The sequence below is a fragment of the Anoplopoma fimbria genome, chromosome 13 (genome assembly GCF_027596085.1).
Source record: "Anoplopoma fimbria isolate UVic2021 breed Golden Eagle Sablefish chromosome 13, Afim_UVic_2022, whole genome shotgun sequence".
In the NCBI taxonomy this organism is placed as follows: Eukaryota; Metazoa; Chordata; class Actinopteri; order Perciformes; family Anoplopomatidae; genus Anoplopoma; species Anoplopoma fimbria.
In genome coordinates, this window is record NC_072461.1 from 26,864,090 (window position 1) to 26,882,432 (window position 18,343).

The following is an 18,343-nucleotide window of genomic DNA, read 5'->3' on the forward strand; positions in this document are numbered from 1 at the left end:
ACATCATATACTGAATAAGTATGTAGAATCTTTAGTGATTTTGGGAAACTGGAGAAATTATAAAATTATAAAAATATGATTAAGATATTCTTATATATATATAATATATTCTATATATTATAAAAAATCTTAATTGCATTATATGCATTAATATTATAGTATATTATATATAGTTATAACTGATATTTCAATTTAGTTTCCTAATATTAAAAGTTAAATTGAATATTAAAATAAATTTGTCACAGGAAAAAAACAGCAATATTCACAATAATATTCCTTAAAATTAGGGACAACAAAATATTATTTTTCATTTATTTTATTGCATTATTTTATTGCATTATTATAAAAAAAAGCAATATTCACAATAATATTCCTTGAAATATAAGATATTTCAATTTAGTTTCCTAATAATAAAAGTTAAATTAAATATTAAAATAAATTTGTCACAGGAAAACAAACCCAGCAATATTCACAATAATATTCCTTAAAATAATATTCCTTAAAATTAGGGACAACAAAAATTATTTTTATTTATTTTATTGCATTATTTAAATAAAAAAGAAAAAACAGCAATATTCACAATAATATTCCTTAAAATTAGGGACAACAAAAATTAATTTCTATTTATTTTATTGCATTATTTAAATTTTTTTTTTAAAAAGCAATAATATTCCTTAAAGTTAGGGACAACAAAATATTCATTTCTATTTATTTTATTGCATTATTTAAATTAAAAAAACAGCAATATTCACAATAATATTCCTTAAAATATAAGATATTTTAATTTAGTTTCTTAATATTAAAAGTTATATAAAACATTCTTTAAAAGTTATATTCTTATATATATATATATATATATATATAATATTTATGTTAAAAAAAAGCAATATTCACAATAATATTCCTTAAAATATAAGATATTTCAATTTAGTTTCTTAATATTAAAATTTATATAAAAAAAAAAAAAAGTTATATTCTTATATATATATATATATAATATATTCTATATAATACAATAATATTCCTTAAAATTAGGGACAACAAAATATTCATTTAATTTATTTTATTGCATTTTAAAAATAAAATTGCTTTAAATTTAAGAATAATATTCCTTAATATTAAAAGTTAAATTAAATTAAAATTTAAATATTTGTCACAGGAAAAAAAAAAGCAATATTCACAATAATATTCCAACAACTTAAAATATTATTTTTATTTATTTTATTGCATTATTTTATTGCATTATTATAAAAAAAAAAGCAATATTCACAATAAAATTAGGGACAACAAAAAATTATTTTTATTTATTTTATTGCATTATTTAAATAAATAAAAAAAGCATTAAAACGCTCCACACTGGGGGCGTGCACGCGGCGCCAGGGGCGAGCTTGTGCACGAGCGGAAGCCCTGTTTGTTGTTCTTCCTCCGGACGGGTCTCTGCATGTCTCCGCCGCGTCCCGCTGCAGGTCGTGTTCCTCCGGATGAAGGTAACGTCTGCTCCCGTTCGGTACCCGGATGTTAGAGTCGCACGTTTTGAATAACCGTTGGTGCCGTCCGCCGAACAGAACCGTCGGCCGAACAGAACCCAGCGCCGCGCTTTGCGACAATCCCACCGTCGTGCTTTGCGACAAGACCCCCACCGCCGCGCTTTACGGCTCTCCGTAAACACCTGTTTAAACCCACTTTTCAACGGTTTTAAATGATCGATGTGTGTTTACCTGTGTGCCAGGTGTGACAGCTGGTCCCCCCCCCTCTCTCCCCCTTTATCTCCCCCTCTCCCCCCTTCTCCTATCTATGTAACGTCACGTGCTCGTCAGGTGTCACTTTTGACATCATGGATACTCAGCTGTCGGCCGCAGTTGCCATCGTTACATATTTTACATTCACGGAAAAAAAAAAAAAGAAAAAAACTCCCGCCTTGTTAAAAGTGGTTCCCATGGCAACAGATTCATGATTTATCAAAAAATCGATTTTTATTTTTATTTTTTTTGATCTTTCACAGCCTCGTTATATATTTTCCATATATATATTTTTTTTAATTAAATTGAATAAAAAGAAAATCCCGCCTTGTTAAAAGTGGTTCCCATGGCAACAGATTCATGATTTATCAAAAATCGATTTAAAAAAAAAAAATATATATATATCTTTTGTTACATATTAGCCAATTACAAAAGAAAGAAAATTTAAATTAAATTAAATAATAAGAAACTCCCGCCTTGTTAAAAGTGGTTCCCATGGCAACAGATTCATGATTTATCAAAAAATCGATTTTATAAAAAATGTTTTTATCTTTTACAGCCACGTTACATATTTTCCATTCAAATATATATATATTTTTAATTAAATAAAAAAAAAACTCCCGCCTTGTTAAAAGTGGTTCCCATGGCAACAGATTCATGATTTATCAAAAATCGATTTTATTAAAAAAAAAAATGTATCTGTCACAGCCACGTTACATATTAGCCAATTACAAAAGAAAGATTAATTAAATTAAATTAAATGATAAGAAAATCCCGCCTTGTTAAAAGTGGTTCCCACGACAACAGATTCATGATTTATCAAAAATCGATTTTTATTTATTTATTATATCTGTCACAACCTCGTTATATATTTTCCATATATATATATATATATTTAAATTTAATTAAATAAAAAGAAAATGTTAAAAGTGGTTCATATGGCAACAGATTCATGATTTATCAAAAAAATTTAAAAAATCTTTCACAGCCACGTTACATATTAGCCAATTACAAAAGAAATAAAAAATAAATTAAATTAAATAAAAAGACAATCGCCTAAAAGTGGTTCATATGGCAACAGGTTCATGATTTATCAAAAAATCTATTTATTTCCGGCCTTGTTAAAAGTGGTTCCCATGGCAACAGATTCAGGGTTTATCTTTTTATCTGTCACAGCCTTGTGAGCCGCCGCCCCCCCCTCCCTCACTTGTGACCCAGAAGTGTGTAAACAACTTATGCAATCCTGTGTGTGTGTGTGTGTGTGTGTGTGTGTGTGTGTGTGTGTGTGTGTGTGTGTGTGTGTGTGTGTGTGTGTGTGTGTGTGTGTGTGCTGTTAATAGTCGGTCTAATTTATTTCTGGATTGTGTGTGTGTGTATATATATATATATATATATATATAGTCAAAAGTTTGGACACACCTTCTCATTCAACTACTTTGAAGAATCTAAAATATAAAACATATGTAAACATTTGTTTGTTTACCACATAATTCCATATGTGTTCCTTCATAGTTTGGATGTCTTCAATATTAATCTACAATGTAGAAAAAAATAAAGAAAAACCATTGAATGGTACAGTATTACATAAATATAACTTATTTAGTAGTATATTCTTGATTAAATACATTAATGTATCTGCTTTGGGAAAACACACCTTATGGTTACTTTAGTATGGGTTATTAACAATAATGCATGTTTTATTATAATGTCATTAACATGCTTAATGTTAATAGAGCACATGTAATGCCTTCTGTGTATCTTTGACATAGTTTGTTGAATACTGCTTTTAAACAATAATTAAGAAAATCTTGACAATGTTGATAAAAAAATAAAGAAAAACCATTGAGAAGGTTGTCCAAACTTTTGACTTACTGTATTACATAAATATAACTTGTTTTAGTAGTATATTCTTGATTAAATACATTAATGTATCTGCTTTGGTAGTATAAAACACACCTTCTGGTTACTTTAGTATGGGTTATTAACAATAATGCATGTTTTATTATAATGTCATAAACATGCTTAGAGGCAGCATACAAACATACTTTCCAAATTAGATTCAGGACCAGCTACACTTTATTTGAAATTCAGAAACGAAAGTAATTTCAGTTGTATTGGAGGCCAAAATGTGCATGATCCAGTCATTTATTTCTTGTGTGTGTGTGTGTGTGTGTGTGTGTGTGTGTGTGTGTGGTGTGTGTGTGTGAGTGTGTGTGTGTGTTTATATAGCTACACTTTATTTGAAATTCAAAATTGAAAATAATGTGCATGATCCAGTCGGTTTAATTAATTCTGGATTGTATATTGTTTTTATTGTTTTTTTCTGTTTTGTTGAGCTGGACGATGTGGTTCAAATCATAAACCCACTTTTAATATGAGCATTTTTCCAGCTTTGAGGATTTGCTGATATTCTCTATTTTATATATCTGTAAATATATTATTTGTGGGTCTTGGACCAATTAAAATATTGCCTTGGGCTCTGAGAATTTGTCATTGACATTTTTATTTAAATGTTATATTTTACAGCCTCATCAGTCAGCATAATAATCAAGAAAATAATTGGCTAATGAATTAATAATAAAAATATGTAATTTATTTGCAGCCGTAGTTTGCTGATTTCCAAAACATAGCTGCCACTTTAAAAAAAATAATTAAATGACAAATATAATATTAATACCTAACCAGAAAATCTTTTTTTATTTTTGCCAAAATGCAAAATTTTATTCATTTTTTTTATCACTTCCCATGAGTAACAATATATTTTTATTTTATATTGCATTGTTTTATATTATTTTAATTTATTTATTGAGCCAGACAATGCAGTTCAAATCATCCCAATTTTAATAAGATTTTTTTTTCCCGCATTGACATACATGACGATTTTGTGAATGTAAAATAACCGATGTGATGATCACATCACGTGCTGAACTCCATCATACTGATAATCAAACTAACGATGACGTCAGTGTCTTCATATGGAGGACCGTTTTTATTGTGACACAACTGTCCTCCAGGTGTTTCCTCTGTGGTCTGGATCAGATTCGGTTGGGGGGTTTGTGGCGTTCTCATCCAGTCGTGTGCCGGTAAACGCTGACACTTCTTATTTAATATATTTAAATGTCTGGGGGATTATTTTGCAGGTGGCTGGATAATTTTGGGGGCTCATTATTCAATGAGACTTGGAGAGACATCTTTGTCATGAACAATTAATGTTTATACCGATCATAACAACAGTTTAATTTCATGGTACATGAACAGATAAAGTTTTCTTAAATAAAATAAAACATAAAGTATATTTTTAAATATACAGCAACAAGGACAGGAAACTTTTTTTGTTTTATTATTTGTTGTGCAGCTGTTTTTAAACGTATGAATTATTTATCAGGCAAAACTCCAAACTTTATCTGGTTCCAGTTTCATCAATGAGATGTGAGGATTTTCTAATATTGTCTGTTTTATTGCTCTGTAAGTTTAATGTCTGTTGGTTGGACAATTTATAGACGTTGCCTTGGGTTCTGGAAAACTGTGATGCACATTTTATTAAAACGATATGACATTTTACAGCCATTAATCTTTATAATAAGTGTATAGTACTTAAATAATTGGCCCATGAGTCAATAATACAAAATATATAATTAGTTGCAGCCATAGTTTAGCTGATTTCCAAAACGTGGCAGCCCTTTAAAAAAAATATTAAAACGTTAAAACTGTGTCATTGTGTTAACAACAAAATATATTATTATTACTTTATATCTTTAATCTTTTTTATTCTCGCCAAAATGCAAACGTTTATTACTATTTTCATCACTTCCTATGTATAACAATATTATTTTATTTAATATTGCATTGTTTTAAATTATTCATATTTATTTCACATGTCTTTATAATGGTATTATTTTGCCTTTTTTAAACCCTTTTTCCTTTATTTAAAGTTGCCATGTGGTGTGCTTTTTTAAATTTGTATTCATAATTTTCTTACTTCTCTTTTTAGTGCAGTAAGAATAGCTGCCTCCTCAGTGTTTCTTGGGTTCTTCATTTATTTTATAACATCTGTGTCTCTTTCTTTGTTCTTCAGATTAACAGGTATGCCAAAGGAAAAATATGATCCTCCAGATCCCCGCAGATGTTACACCATCATGCCAGCGGATGAGGCGGCCAGTGGGAAGAAGTCTTACTGGGCCGAGCTCGAGATTTCTGGTCAGTCTAACTAACTATTGAAAAAGAAAGTTGGCCTCGTACTGGTCTCCTACAGGTTGAGTCCAGTATCCCCAGTGCCTTGAAGAGAAAGCGTTTAAAAATGTATAAAAGTTTTCATTTCAGTCAGTGAGATGAATCAACAAATCAAATAAGTTTCAACAGTTTTTTCTCTGTCTGTGTGCTTGTTTTATTATTCTTTACTATGTTTAATTATCTCACTCTCACTACATTCATTGTCCTTTATGAATGTGTTTACACTGTTTGTGTGTGCCTGCAAACTGAAGCTGAGCGCTAGTTTCTCATTTCTGGTGTTGCCGATTAATCAACAGAACATTTTTTAAAACTATTTATCATTTAAGTGACTTTTATTTTGTTTTTTGACATTTTTATAAATATTTTACCACATTTCATGGAAAAAAACATTAATTGATTGATAAAGAAAATATTCAGCAGATGAAAAAAAAAAAATTAAATAATTCATACATACATACATACATACATACATACATACATACAGTCTAACTGCAAAGAGAGGTTTTCCTGCCAAGAGGTTAAAGGGTTCCTATTCGAGATTATGAAGATCTGTGAACCACATGAAACTTGTCCTACTTCACAGCTGAATGAATGTGAAACAGAGCATGAACAAACTTTCCTTGTTTGGTTAAAAGCTGATCACAAGCATGCAAATCAGGTTTCTGTTTCTGTTATTCAACCTCTTAACTATACATGTTAGATATGAGTTAATCAGCGAGATGACGGAGGTTTTGGTTTTCTTTGCTTTCATCTGGTTTGATTCAGTTGTTTTATCAAAGAGCATCAGTCTGGTTTTTGTGTCACAGGATGACTGTTTCATGAGGTTTTCCATCCTTAAAACTGTTATAGTCAGGTTCTTGTTTTGGTGTGAAAAAAGGTCAAAAGGGAACAACTGAATATTCCCCACAGAATAAAAAACAATATCATCACTTTTCAACAGAAGTCTGTTTTGTTTCGTGGTTTAGATATAAAGTCTGTGTTTTCTTAACAACATCTGGAGGTGATTCTTTAAAGACAGTCCGTTCTTACCTGTGTTTGTCTCGCTGCAGGACGGGTGAGGAGCCTGAGCACCTCCTTATGGACGCTCACCCACCTGACGGCGCTGCACATCAACGACAACAACCTGAGCCGCATCCCGCCGGACATCGCCAAGCTGCCACACCTGGTCTACCTGAACCTGTCGTCCAATAAGCTCCGCAGCCTGCCTGCCGAGCTGGGCAACATGGTCTCTCTCAGGTAGGCCCGTCCTGTCCGGGGGGGGGAGATACTTTTTAGGGATTTAAGGGACATTAATGCACAGATAATATAACTAGGATACTCAAAATAAGCTTTGTTATGATGCTTTGTTAAAGATCTTTAGAGAAATGTTGACTATGATGCGGTAGATATGGATAAAAGCACAGTATACAGTATATCATTTTACATTGCAGTAGAGATTTTTGTTGGTAAATAGTGACATTTTCTGGTATTAAATTGAGAAACCATCTTTAGATATATCAACTAAAAGGAGATGTCTGTTTTTTCCTAATAGTATGAATTAAAAACTGCTTATATCAGGGTTTTTCATCACATTTATACTGAAATAATCAGTTAATTAATTGTATTTTTTCTCTACTTTTCTCAACTTGGAAAAAAAAGAAGCCAAAGTTTTCCCAACATTGACACATGCTGCTCCGACTCATTTATTAGAAACAAATGTATGATTTTATGGATCATTCGCAGCCACTCGAGTCGAAGAGAACTCGCCTTGTGATCAGTTCAGTTACGAGCTAGATGACGATCAGAAGCCTCACACATAAAAGGATACGGTCATAACTATAATTAGGAAATTCCCTCTTGTTTTTTTTAATCCCTCCAGCATTGAAACACAAAAAGAGAAACTCTCCTCCAAAAACACTTTAAAGTAAATCCTTTTGATTGTATTAACTCAAACAGCTCCTCTCTCCTCATGTTCTCTTCAGATGAACAAGGATTGTAGATTTGGTTTCTCATCACTTACATTGAAAGCAAATTAACGTGAGATCTCTTAGAGGACAGAATGAACTTGTAAATATTAATTTAATGAGTGAGGGTCTAACTCTTTAAGAAAACAAATCCTTTTTCCACTCAGTGTATCTGCTGACATTTGTCCTCTTGTTTGAGGTTCACACAAAGGACTGATTCTTTGTAATGACTTCATTTTCACAGAGCTTTCTCTTGAATAAGCAGTGTCTATTTGTCTCAATCTGGGGATTCATTTAAGGGATTACGTGGCAGAAAAAGAGAAGTGATCAAAAACAAGAGGATGAAAACACAGCGATCAAACACTCAGAAGAAAGAGGAGGATAATGAAATGTGTGAGTGGGAGTAAGAATCCCACTGGGGTTTAGAAAAGACAAAAAAACAACATCTCAACACACAAAACGAAGATGACAAGCAGAGACACATTATGACTGGAAGACCTGATTGAAGTGAGAACAGAGGAGAACGCTGTAGATGTTTTGACATCAGTAAAAAATACCTCAATGACAAAGAATCACCGCATAGTGAGAAAACACAAACACTGATCATTTGTCCCGTTTGTCTTGCAGGGAATTGCTTTTAAACAACAATCTTTTACGAGTTCTGCCTTATGAACTTGGGAGGCTTTTCCAGTTACAAACCTTGGGGCTTAAAGGTGAGTTTTCTTTAAATATAACGATTATTTTGAACCCAATTATATATATTCTAACTTCGGACATCACTTCTAGCCACCAAACGCAAATGAATTCTGGCTGCAAGTCATTACTTCTTTACTAAAAACTGAAAGCTTCTTGTCAGATGTTTGTTTTTATATATATTTAATATTTATTATATGGTTGTTTTGCAGGAAACCCTTTGTCCCAGGACATCCTCAATCTGTACCAGGAGCCGGACGGAACCAGGAAGCTTTTGAACTACATGCTCGACAATCTAGCAGGTAAAACAGCCTCACCTCACTACACGACTGCTTATTAGAACTCAGGAATATTTACCCACCTGTTTACTGTAAACACCTGAGCAACACAGGTGCATCATAGCAGGTGTGTCATTGCTCTCATGTCTCCTATGTTTGCAGTTCACCCAGAGCAGCTCCCCCAAAGACCTTGGATCACTCTGAAAGAGCGAGACCAAATGAGTCCAACAGGTAAATATATCAGGATTACAATAAGTCACATCTCCCTATTGGCGTGGAGAGAATGAATTGTACTGTCTGTCTCATTGTGTGTCTAGGTTTTTCTATATTTATTTACAGGCAAGACTTTTATATAAAAGTTCTCTTTTTCCAAAATATGAAAATAACCCTTGTGTGTTTTAGTTGTGGTTGTCGTCCTACATCTGTTTACCTTGAACGGAGTCAAGAATTAAAAACTTTCTGATATGAGAAAAAAAAAAATCAGCTTAGCTTCCTTTTGTCATATCACACTAAAGGAAACAAGATTTAAAATAAAATCAGGTGTTAATGAAATTCACGTCCAAAGTGCAAAAAGTTTAGTAAATGTTTTAGTCTAGTATGTCTTTTTTTTTTTTTTTTAAAGTAACAACCTGCAGCATTAACATAATAAAAAAGTCAGCAAACACTTGAAGAATAAGAGCTACACGGATCTGAACATTAATCATGAGTGTTTCTTCTGCAGCCGTGTTCACGGTCATGTGCTACAACGTGCTGTGCGACAAGTACGCCACGCGGCAGCTCTACGGCTACTGTCCGTCCTGGGCCCTGAACTGGGAGTACCGGAAGAAAGGCATCATGGAGGAGATCACCAGCTGTGACGCCGACATCATCAGCCTGCAGGTAAACCGGCAGCCTCTCAGCTGGAAGATAGACTCCGCCTCCATGTGCACCTTGTTTTGTTTTCAACTCAGAGCTGGCTTTGTTTTTGTCTACAAAGCAAAACTAGACGTCTCAGAAGACTCTGTTAAATGCTATTGTTATAATTTCTTATTTATATTTATTGAATTCTTTCTTTCGTTTCCGACGGTAAGAAGCATCTTCAGAATATCACACAGAAACAGAGGATGTAATGTTAGTATCCTTTGTGCTGTCACCCATTTTTAAGTGTAAATTTTAATTTTAAGTGTTCCAGCTTCCACATCTTTGCACATCAGACCAGTCAAAGTCACGTTAAAGTACCAGAATCCACGGGGCGAAAGCTTTTTCAAACCTGCTGTGTCGGCCTGGTAGCGCTTCTCCACATGAATTTAATTTGAAATGTTTCCCCTCGAGCCTTGTAGGCCCATATTCATCAGGCAGTAAATAAATATGATTTTAATTTAGCAATTAATCTATCAAATATAAATTTAAGCACATTTTTGGTTCTGTAACATTTCAGAAACGTATAAAAAAGGGCTCAACAATCCACTATTAAAATATATTCCAGTTAAAATATCCTCACATTCGAGATGCTGATAAATGACTTAATGAATAATCAATAAGTTATTATCAACATTTAATCAACTCTTAGTTTCAGCACAGGTTTAACATCAAACTGGGCAACAAAGTTGTGTGTTAAATAAAAGTAACACAGTAAAGGTTAATGTGCTTCTCCCCACAAGGTGTCACTACTAACTTTTATTTTTGTTACCTGACAAAGAGCCGGTTTGGGCAAAAAAAAAGGCAAAAAACAGTTTATTAAGTTTGCTCTCAGGATCTGGACAAATAGATGTTTCTACACAATGAGGTGATATTTGCAGTACCTGACACTTTAATTTTCCACATATCATATTGGTTATTTATCAGGTCTTTGCTGCAAGTGTTTTGAAAATGTCGCATTCATTTCGCAATCAACTTTGCACAGACAGAAATACTTGTCATATTTGTTTTCCAGTCATCTTTATGTAATCAGTGATCACATTTCACCACCGGTGTCGATGTCACGATGTGTTTTGAAATGGCGAGACAGCTCGAGTGTAAACATGTCTCTAGTTTAAAAAGCACTAAACACAAAGTGCAGCTGAGGCTGATGGGAATGTCATTAGTGTTTCGTCATCAACCAAAGCGTTGGACTAATAGATTTATTTGACCAGATGATGGCACTAGAGGAAAAGTTAAGAAATCACCAAACTCATTAGAAAAAAAAATCTTGGCAACCTGGATATATGCACCATGTTCTGTATCACTGAAGTATTTCTGATTTGTCCTCCTGTGACCACAATTGTCTGCATAAAAACTTCTAGTTGTTCAGATATTTCAGTGGCACAGGATTCGTACGTGTTTACTAACTTCTTAGAGTCACAAAAAGAGGGTTTGGCTTTCTATCAGAACCTTAAATAAAGGGTAAACATTACTACACAACACTTAAATCTATCTGCTTTTTACTGGCTGTGATTTTAAATGACTGTGGTGTACCATGTTTACCATTTACCATTTAAATGAGAAGAAGGTCTCTACAAACCGTCTTCTAGTGGTCAGTGATTTGTGATTGAGATGATTTATTGAGCCGTTCAGTCTGGTCAGTGGTGTAATTATCAGACTGAACTCAGAGTATCCAACCATCTCCTCCAACACAACCACAAGTCATCTTTGAGTAGATAAAGAGGTTAACATTACAGCATAGGGAACAGTTTTTTTTTGCAATATTTTTGATGAAAAATGATGTGAATACAATTGAGTTAAAAAAGATTAAAACTCTTTTTAAAATCCCTTTATTTTGGTTGACAAAAAAAGAGGAGACGAAACATTGTAGGTTTATTTTTCCCATATCAGGAATACAGCGGAAACATTCAGTATCGTAGAAACGTACTTTATAGTTAAAGGTAAAGACAATCACACACACTGTTGGGTCTGGTGCAAAATGCAAAGCTGGCGTAATGGAAGATCTTTTTTTGGCAGAATTGCAGAATCTCTTTGTAAAAGGGGTTTAAGATACACACTGAAAGTTAACTTAATATTATAAGACTTAATAAAAGAAATTGCTGGAAAAATGAGCAATACTTAAATGCTACCTGGACACATTTTTCATTTGTTTGGAGGTCAAGGCGTTCAGAAAATGAGGCAAAACAGGAATTTACAAACAATTGCAGAAATTGGTCAATATATTAATATACGATAGCATTTTTTGTGCCAGATTTAACATTATTTAGCTGTTTATAAAAACAATATTAAAATGGAAAGGTCCTTACTACTATTATCTCCATCTTTGAAATGGAAAGTCATGGAGAAGTTATTGATTTTTTGCATCACAATAAATGCCGGGAACCTTGTTTATAATAAATATTCTTAAGAAAGAGATATTAAAGTTGTTAAAGCTGAGACGTTTAGGTGACATTTCTCTCCCTGTGTGTCTGCAGGAGGTGGAGACGGAGCAGTACTACACCATGTTTCTAGAAACGCTAAAGGAACGCGGCTACGACGGCTACTTCTGCCCGAAGTCTCGAGCCAAACTGGTTTCTGAGCAGGAGAGGAAACACGTGGACGGCTGCGCTGTGTTCTTCAAGACCGAGAAGTCAGTTTCTATTTTCTACACTTCACAAAACATGATTTATTAAATACACTTTGGGTATTTCTACGTTTTTTTTGTATTGATTTGATAGGAACCTTTTTTGATCGAAATATATTTTTAAATAGTCGTTAATGCTTTTATCTTTTAGAAAATCTTCTTTGCAAATATATGACGTTAAGTTTAGTAGATGGACTAAACAGCTGAATTATAAGAGATGGATCTAGCAGTCATTGGTCAAAGAAACCAGAAGCTTAGATTTAAACAGGAACAGCTTCCTGTTTCAGTTTCAAAATAAATGAATCACACTGTTTTTATTCCTGTTGAAAAAGTTATTTTTGAAGTAAAGAAGAGAAACATCAACATAGCAGCTGTTTCTGAAGTTCTGAAGGGTAATGTGTAATAAAGCAGGGTTTAAACTCCTCCGTGTATGTTAATGCTGCTTTGTGTTCCTGCAGGTTTACTTTGATCCAGAAACACACTGTGGAGTTCAACCAGGTGGCCTTGGCCAACTCTGAGGGTTCAGAGGTCATGCTGAACAGAGTGATGACCAAAGACAACATCGGGGTGGCCGTTCTGCTCGAGGTCAACAACGACCTGTTCTCCGACGGTAAGAAGCACCAGGGGGCGACTCCTCTGGTTGTATAGAAGTCTATGAGAAAATGACTCTACTTCTCTCTTGATTTATTCCCTCAGTAAACATTGTAAACATGAGTTTATGGTCTCAATCTCTAGTTTCAAGTCTTCTTCAATACAGCATGATGTTCATTTAGTAAATGATGCTCCATTTAGAGTCAAACAGACCATAAAGCAGGGGATGCTTTAGGGCGGGGCTACACACTGATTGACAGGTCGACACCAGAGACGTATACGGCGTCTCTACGTCACTCCTCCTCAGTCCAAATATGGTCACTTCCGTTCACTGGTTGCAAAAAACCAAAATGCTGAACTTATAATAACAATAAACAATCCTAAAAATGCTGTTCATGAATCTGTTCTGTTGTGGTTTGAACGTCAGTATTTATAAGTTGATTCATTAAACTTTGCAGTGAGTATAATGCAGTACTCCATGTGTCTGAAGGTGACAGTTTAACTTCCCTGTTTGTGGTTAAGTCTTTTTCACTCGTTCTGTTATTCCCTCTCTTCCTTCTTATACTTTTATTTTAGTGTACAAAGCACTTTCTGGTTTTCTAAAGTTGCATCAGAGCTTTGGGCATTTCTGTAACTAAAATAAGACCATGTTTGGGTTTATTTGGGGGGTTTAACAAGGCCTTATTTTTAAACTTCTAACATGTTCATAATCCCTTTTAGATATCTTCTTAAAAACCTGATGAATCTGATTTAATTCCACAGTTTTTCACTCCTTTTGTTGTCTGCATAATCCAGTTTTTCCTTCTCTGTTTCCAGGCATGAAGCCACCACAGGAGAGGCAGCTGATCCTGGTGGCCAACGCCCACATGCACTGGGACCCCGAGTACTCGGACGTGAAGCTGGTCCAGACCATGATGTTCCTGTCGGAGCTGAAGAGCATCGCTGAGAGGGCCTCCGGCTCCGTGGCGACGGGTTCCCCCGCCTCCGACCCGTCCTCCATCCCCATCGTCCTCTGTGCCGACCTCAACTCGCTGCCCGACTCCGGTAGGACTGACTCTCTCCTTCAGGAACCAACGCTAACGTTTCAGTCTCTGGATGTCTGTCTCAATTTATGTTGCTGCACATTAGGTTTTGAATGTTGGTATTCAGGCGTCATTGTTGGATAGATTTATATATAAATATATTTATATTTTTTATATATATATAATAAATATATAAACCCATATATATTTTAAAATATATATATTTATAAATATATGTATGTGTGTATATATGTGTGTGTGTATATATGTATTATGTTGTTTATATATATATATATATATATATATATATATTCATTTGCTTATTTATAATACTTATTTTTGATCTTATTTTTTTTTTTACTATGTCTCTTGTTTGCACTATCCTCTATGCTGCTGTAATCCTGTAAATTATCTTCTATATATATACACATACATACATACATACATACATACATACATACATACATACATACATACATACATACATACATACATATCTGTGTTTAGTCACTTCCATAAGTTCGAACACAAAATGTAAAAAAAAAAAAAAACCACCACCTGGTGCTTGAAAGGTTAATAACACACAAACACTAAATCAAACACGTCTCCTACATGAACGTGTTCTCCTTCCGTGTGATCCAGGTGTGGTGGAATACCTGAGCAACGGAGGAGTGGCCGAGAACCACAAGGACTTCAAGGAGCTGCGCTACAACGACGCACTGACCAACTTCAGCTGCAACGGAAAGAACGGCAACTCTGACGGCAGCGTCACCCACAACTTCCATCTGAAGAGCGCCTACGACAGCAATCTGATGCCTTACACCAACTACACATATGACTTCAAGGTAAACACCTCATACCGGTGTCTGTTTGTGAGTTTATCGTTTCTATTTTGCTTATTATTTCATCAATGCAGGCTGCACAAGTTTAGACTTTTGGATGTGTTTTTCCTGCCGTCAAAGGCTGCCATTGGTCTCCATTCATTTCTGCAAGGTAGCAATCTTTAACAAGGAGACTCTGTTTGGACCAGTTCATCAAATTGCACTCAAGCACGTTTCAGATTGTTAAAAATTGAATGGAAACCAACGGATACCTGGAACAAAATGAACAAAATATATTAAAATTGTGTAAAAAAAACATTAAAATGGTCGGCAATAATGCAAATAATGTGTTTTATAGTAATTAGGGCTAAATATGTAAAACCACTGCTGTGGTTCTTTTACTGATTTATGAAGTCAAGTCATTTGAAAACAAACTTTCGGTATAAACACTGCAACTCTTGTGTTCGGATCATACCAAATGTCAGATAATTATTTAATTAATCAACCAAAACCGTATACGTCTCTGGTGTCGACCTGTCAATCAGTGTGTAGCCCCGCCCTAAAGCATCCCCTGCTTTATGGTCTGTTTGACTCTAAATGGAGCATCATTTACTAAATGAACATCATGCTGTATTGAAGAAGACTTGAAACTAGAGATTGAGACCATAAACTCATGTTTACAATGTTTACTGAGGGAATAAATCAAGAGAGAAGTAGAGTCATTTTCTCATAGACTTCTATACAACCAGAGGAGTCGCCCCCTGATGGACAGCAGAGAGAATGCAGCTTTAAGACACTTCCGCATTGGATTGACAAGCATTCTTTGTGTCCTCAGGGCGTTATCGACTACATCTTCTTCTCAAAGACCCACATGAGTGTCCTGGGCCTGATGGGACCGTTGGACAGCCAGTGGCTCGTCGACAACAACATCACCGGCTGCCCTCACCCGCACATCCCCTCGGACCACTTCTCCCTGCTGGCCCAGCTGGAGCTGCAACCTCCCCTGCCCCACCCGCTCAACCCCCTCAACGGGCTGCACCTGCCGGTCCACAGGTAGTGCAGCGCTGAGAGAGAGAGAGAGAGAGAGAGAGCACCGCCCAACACCTTCCTGCCTCACCTACAAAACACTCTCCCCCTCCTCCTCCCCCATCCCTCCAGCTTTATACAGGACCCTGTACAGTCCACCGATCATGTTAAAAAACTCGGACGCCATCCGACCCTGAGACCCCCCCCCAAAAGGAGTGAAGTATTCGCCCGTTTGTTGCTCCTTTGTTGTGTTTTTTTTTTTTTTTTTTTTGCACAATGTAAATGTTTGTTTTATGACATATTTTCTCCCCCCCTTGAAAAGGCTTGATACCAAATGTTGGGCTTGGGATGAAGTTGCCATGGTAACCCCCCAATGTCGATTGTTTTGTTTTTTTTGCCTTTAGAACATATCGCTTGTAGATTCTGCTGCTACAACAACAAACCTTAACGACTTTGACTTTTTAAAGATAAACTACACACGTCAGCAGATTAGCTGAATTTAATTTTTTTTTTTTTTTTGTTTGTTTGTTTTTTGACATTTCACGACAGCCGTGAAATTTTTAGAGTAGAAACACGACATGATATTAATTGTGTTAAAGTCACAGTCTACATAAAACTGGAGTCTGCTATCACTCCCAAATGAACTGACAGGTATTTTTAATGAACGGAGAAACACTAAAAATCTACTGGAGGTTAGGGGATGTTTACGAGGACGTGAGAAGGTTTGTTTACAGCGGTCAGTTTTGTAAACAAAAGTCCATATTTTCAATTGTGAAACACCGAAATATTTAATTTAATCATATGTGGAGAAAAATACCTGTCATTTTTAAGGTTAAAAAGTACCGATTGGGCGTTTTAAAAGTAGTTATTTACACTAAATTGGTGTTTTTTTTTTTCATATATGAAATCATCTCATGTCACACTGATAATATAGATGATTGTTTTTCGGGGGCTTTTAGATTTACACGTGGAAAATGATGGATAGTAAAAGTTCAACTTTTCATCCTTTTTTAGATTCTGTTGCCTGGTGTTTGTTTTAAAGGCGTCACCTGACGTCTTCCTTCTCGCCAGGCAGCGAATCTCGAGCTGAAAGCCGCCTCATGGTGCTGCGTGAACGTTACTGAGCTGCTGCATTCACTACGATGATTTTTGTTTTTTAGTTTCTTCCATAATACGGGTCTTGAACCTCTCTTCTGCTAAATATTTGACCTGCGTTCATCTCGTTCGATTCATGCTCACTGCAGTTTAAAAGATGCACACGTTACGTTTCCTGCAAGATGATGATGAAGAAATTTAAATATTTCAGTTGAGACTAAATGTTATTTATTAGGCATTTCAACCAAATTAACCCCGTAACTTTTACTTTAAATAAATAGTTAAAGGTATGAACAAAACCCTGATATTGATCAAAAATGCGCTTTATACTTTTAGCTTTTGAAGTCGTGCTTTCAAACACCTACGGTCTTAAAAGAGAATCGTGTCACCTGACTAGCCAAAGAATCCCCCCCCCCCAAAGTATGAGTGACTTACACAATAATATAATATTTATTTATTGGTGCCAGAGACAAAAATAAAACCTCCTGAGAAGAATCTGCCAATGATTTGTGACCTGGAGCTGAATGTATTTACCGAAGGCTCGTTATGAAATTGGTTGTCGGAGCCTCGTTACGCCAGATTCCTGTGGACTTTGTATTATTTGTGTCCGGTGGTTAGAACCGATAGCCCTTTATGTAAGTTGTACCTCAGGGCTATGCTATGCATCCAGCAGTACCTCTCAAACTACAGACTCAAGAAGTCGTACGAGCAAAAAGCAAACCGGAAGCTATTGGTTTGTGAAGTCCTTTATAAAGCACAGGTGACGTATGTGTTTACATACATGTGTGTTGTTGTTGTCGTCGAGGTTCCCACGTCTTGGTGCATTTTTGATAAAACTGCTGCTGCACTTTTGCTCCGTTCCCAAAAGAGAATAACTTGGGAACTGGTCAAAGTTTTGAGTTGTCAGAAGGCATAAGAAGCGTTTAGATACATTTAGTTAAAACACTTTATTTGCAAGGCTCTTTAGAGAGAATCAATGTGGGATTGAATGCAGCCGTAGGACTGGGTATCAATACTGATTTACTGACAAAACCCTCTTTGTTTCTACAATAGGTGCCATATTTCTAAAATATTTAATGTAGTTTAAACCAGTGGCTCCATTTCTGGCGTTGTGAGATAATTAACAGGGTAGCAAACAAGAAGAATCTTTGTTATTTGGGACTTTTCTCTCATCTTATTTAGTTTTTTCCTCCTGTATAGTTGGTGTCAGTTAAATTCTAAAAAGAGAAAATCCGTCTTTGGTGGAGATGTATGACCTTCAACAGGAGGCGTCACAACAGAAACGTTCTGAGTCTAAACACAGTCAGCTATTCAACTATTTACCTAAAATAAAGATCTTTTGATTTAAATCAGGAGCTGATTCAAGAATTATTATATAAAAG

At 35.1% G+C, this 18,343-nt stretch overlaps 1 protein-coding gene across 1 annotated transcript; it reads left to right on the forward strand.

The window, feature by feature from the left end:
• The first annotated feature begins 1,393 nt into the window (after positions 1-1,393).
• Positions 1,394-17,372, forward strand: cnot6l (CCR4-NOT transcription complex, subunit 6-like). Its single transcript, XM_054610564.1, has 12 exons — positions 1,394-1,487; positions 5,815-5,936; positions 7,019-7,205; positions 8,540-8,625; positions 8,818-8,907; positions 9,046-9,114; positions 9,605-9,762; positions 12,258-12,412; positions 12,865-13,016; positions 13,814-14,041; positions 14,662-14,864; positions 15,676-17,372. The coding sequence occupies exons 2-12, from the start codon at positions 5,825-5,827 to the stop codon at positions 15,895-15,897; spliced, it is 1,662 nt and encodes a 553-aa protein (XP_054466539.1). The 5' UTR covers positions 1,394-1,487; positions 5,815-5,824; the 3' UTR covers positions 15,898-17,372.
• The last annotated feature ends 971 nt before the right edge of the window (positions 17,373-18,343 follow it).

Coding starts and splice junctions, on each gene's coding strand:
- cnot6l (XM_054610564.1), top strand. CDS start 5,825: ATGCCAAAGGAAAAATATGATCCTCCAGATCCCCGCAGATGTTACACC. Junction 13,017..13,813: donor CAACGACCTGTTCTCCGACG/GTAAGAAGCACC, acceptor CTCTGTTTCCAG/GCATGAAGCCACCACAGGAG. Junction 14,865..15,675: donor ACTACACATATGACTTCAAG/GTAAACACCTCA, acceptor TTGTGTCCTCAG/GGCGTTATCGACTACATCTT.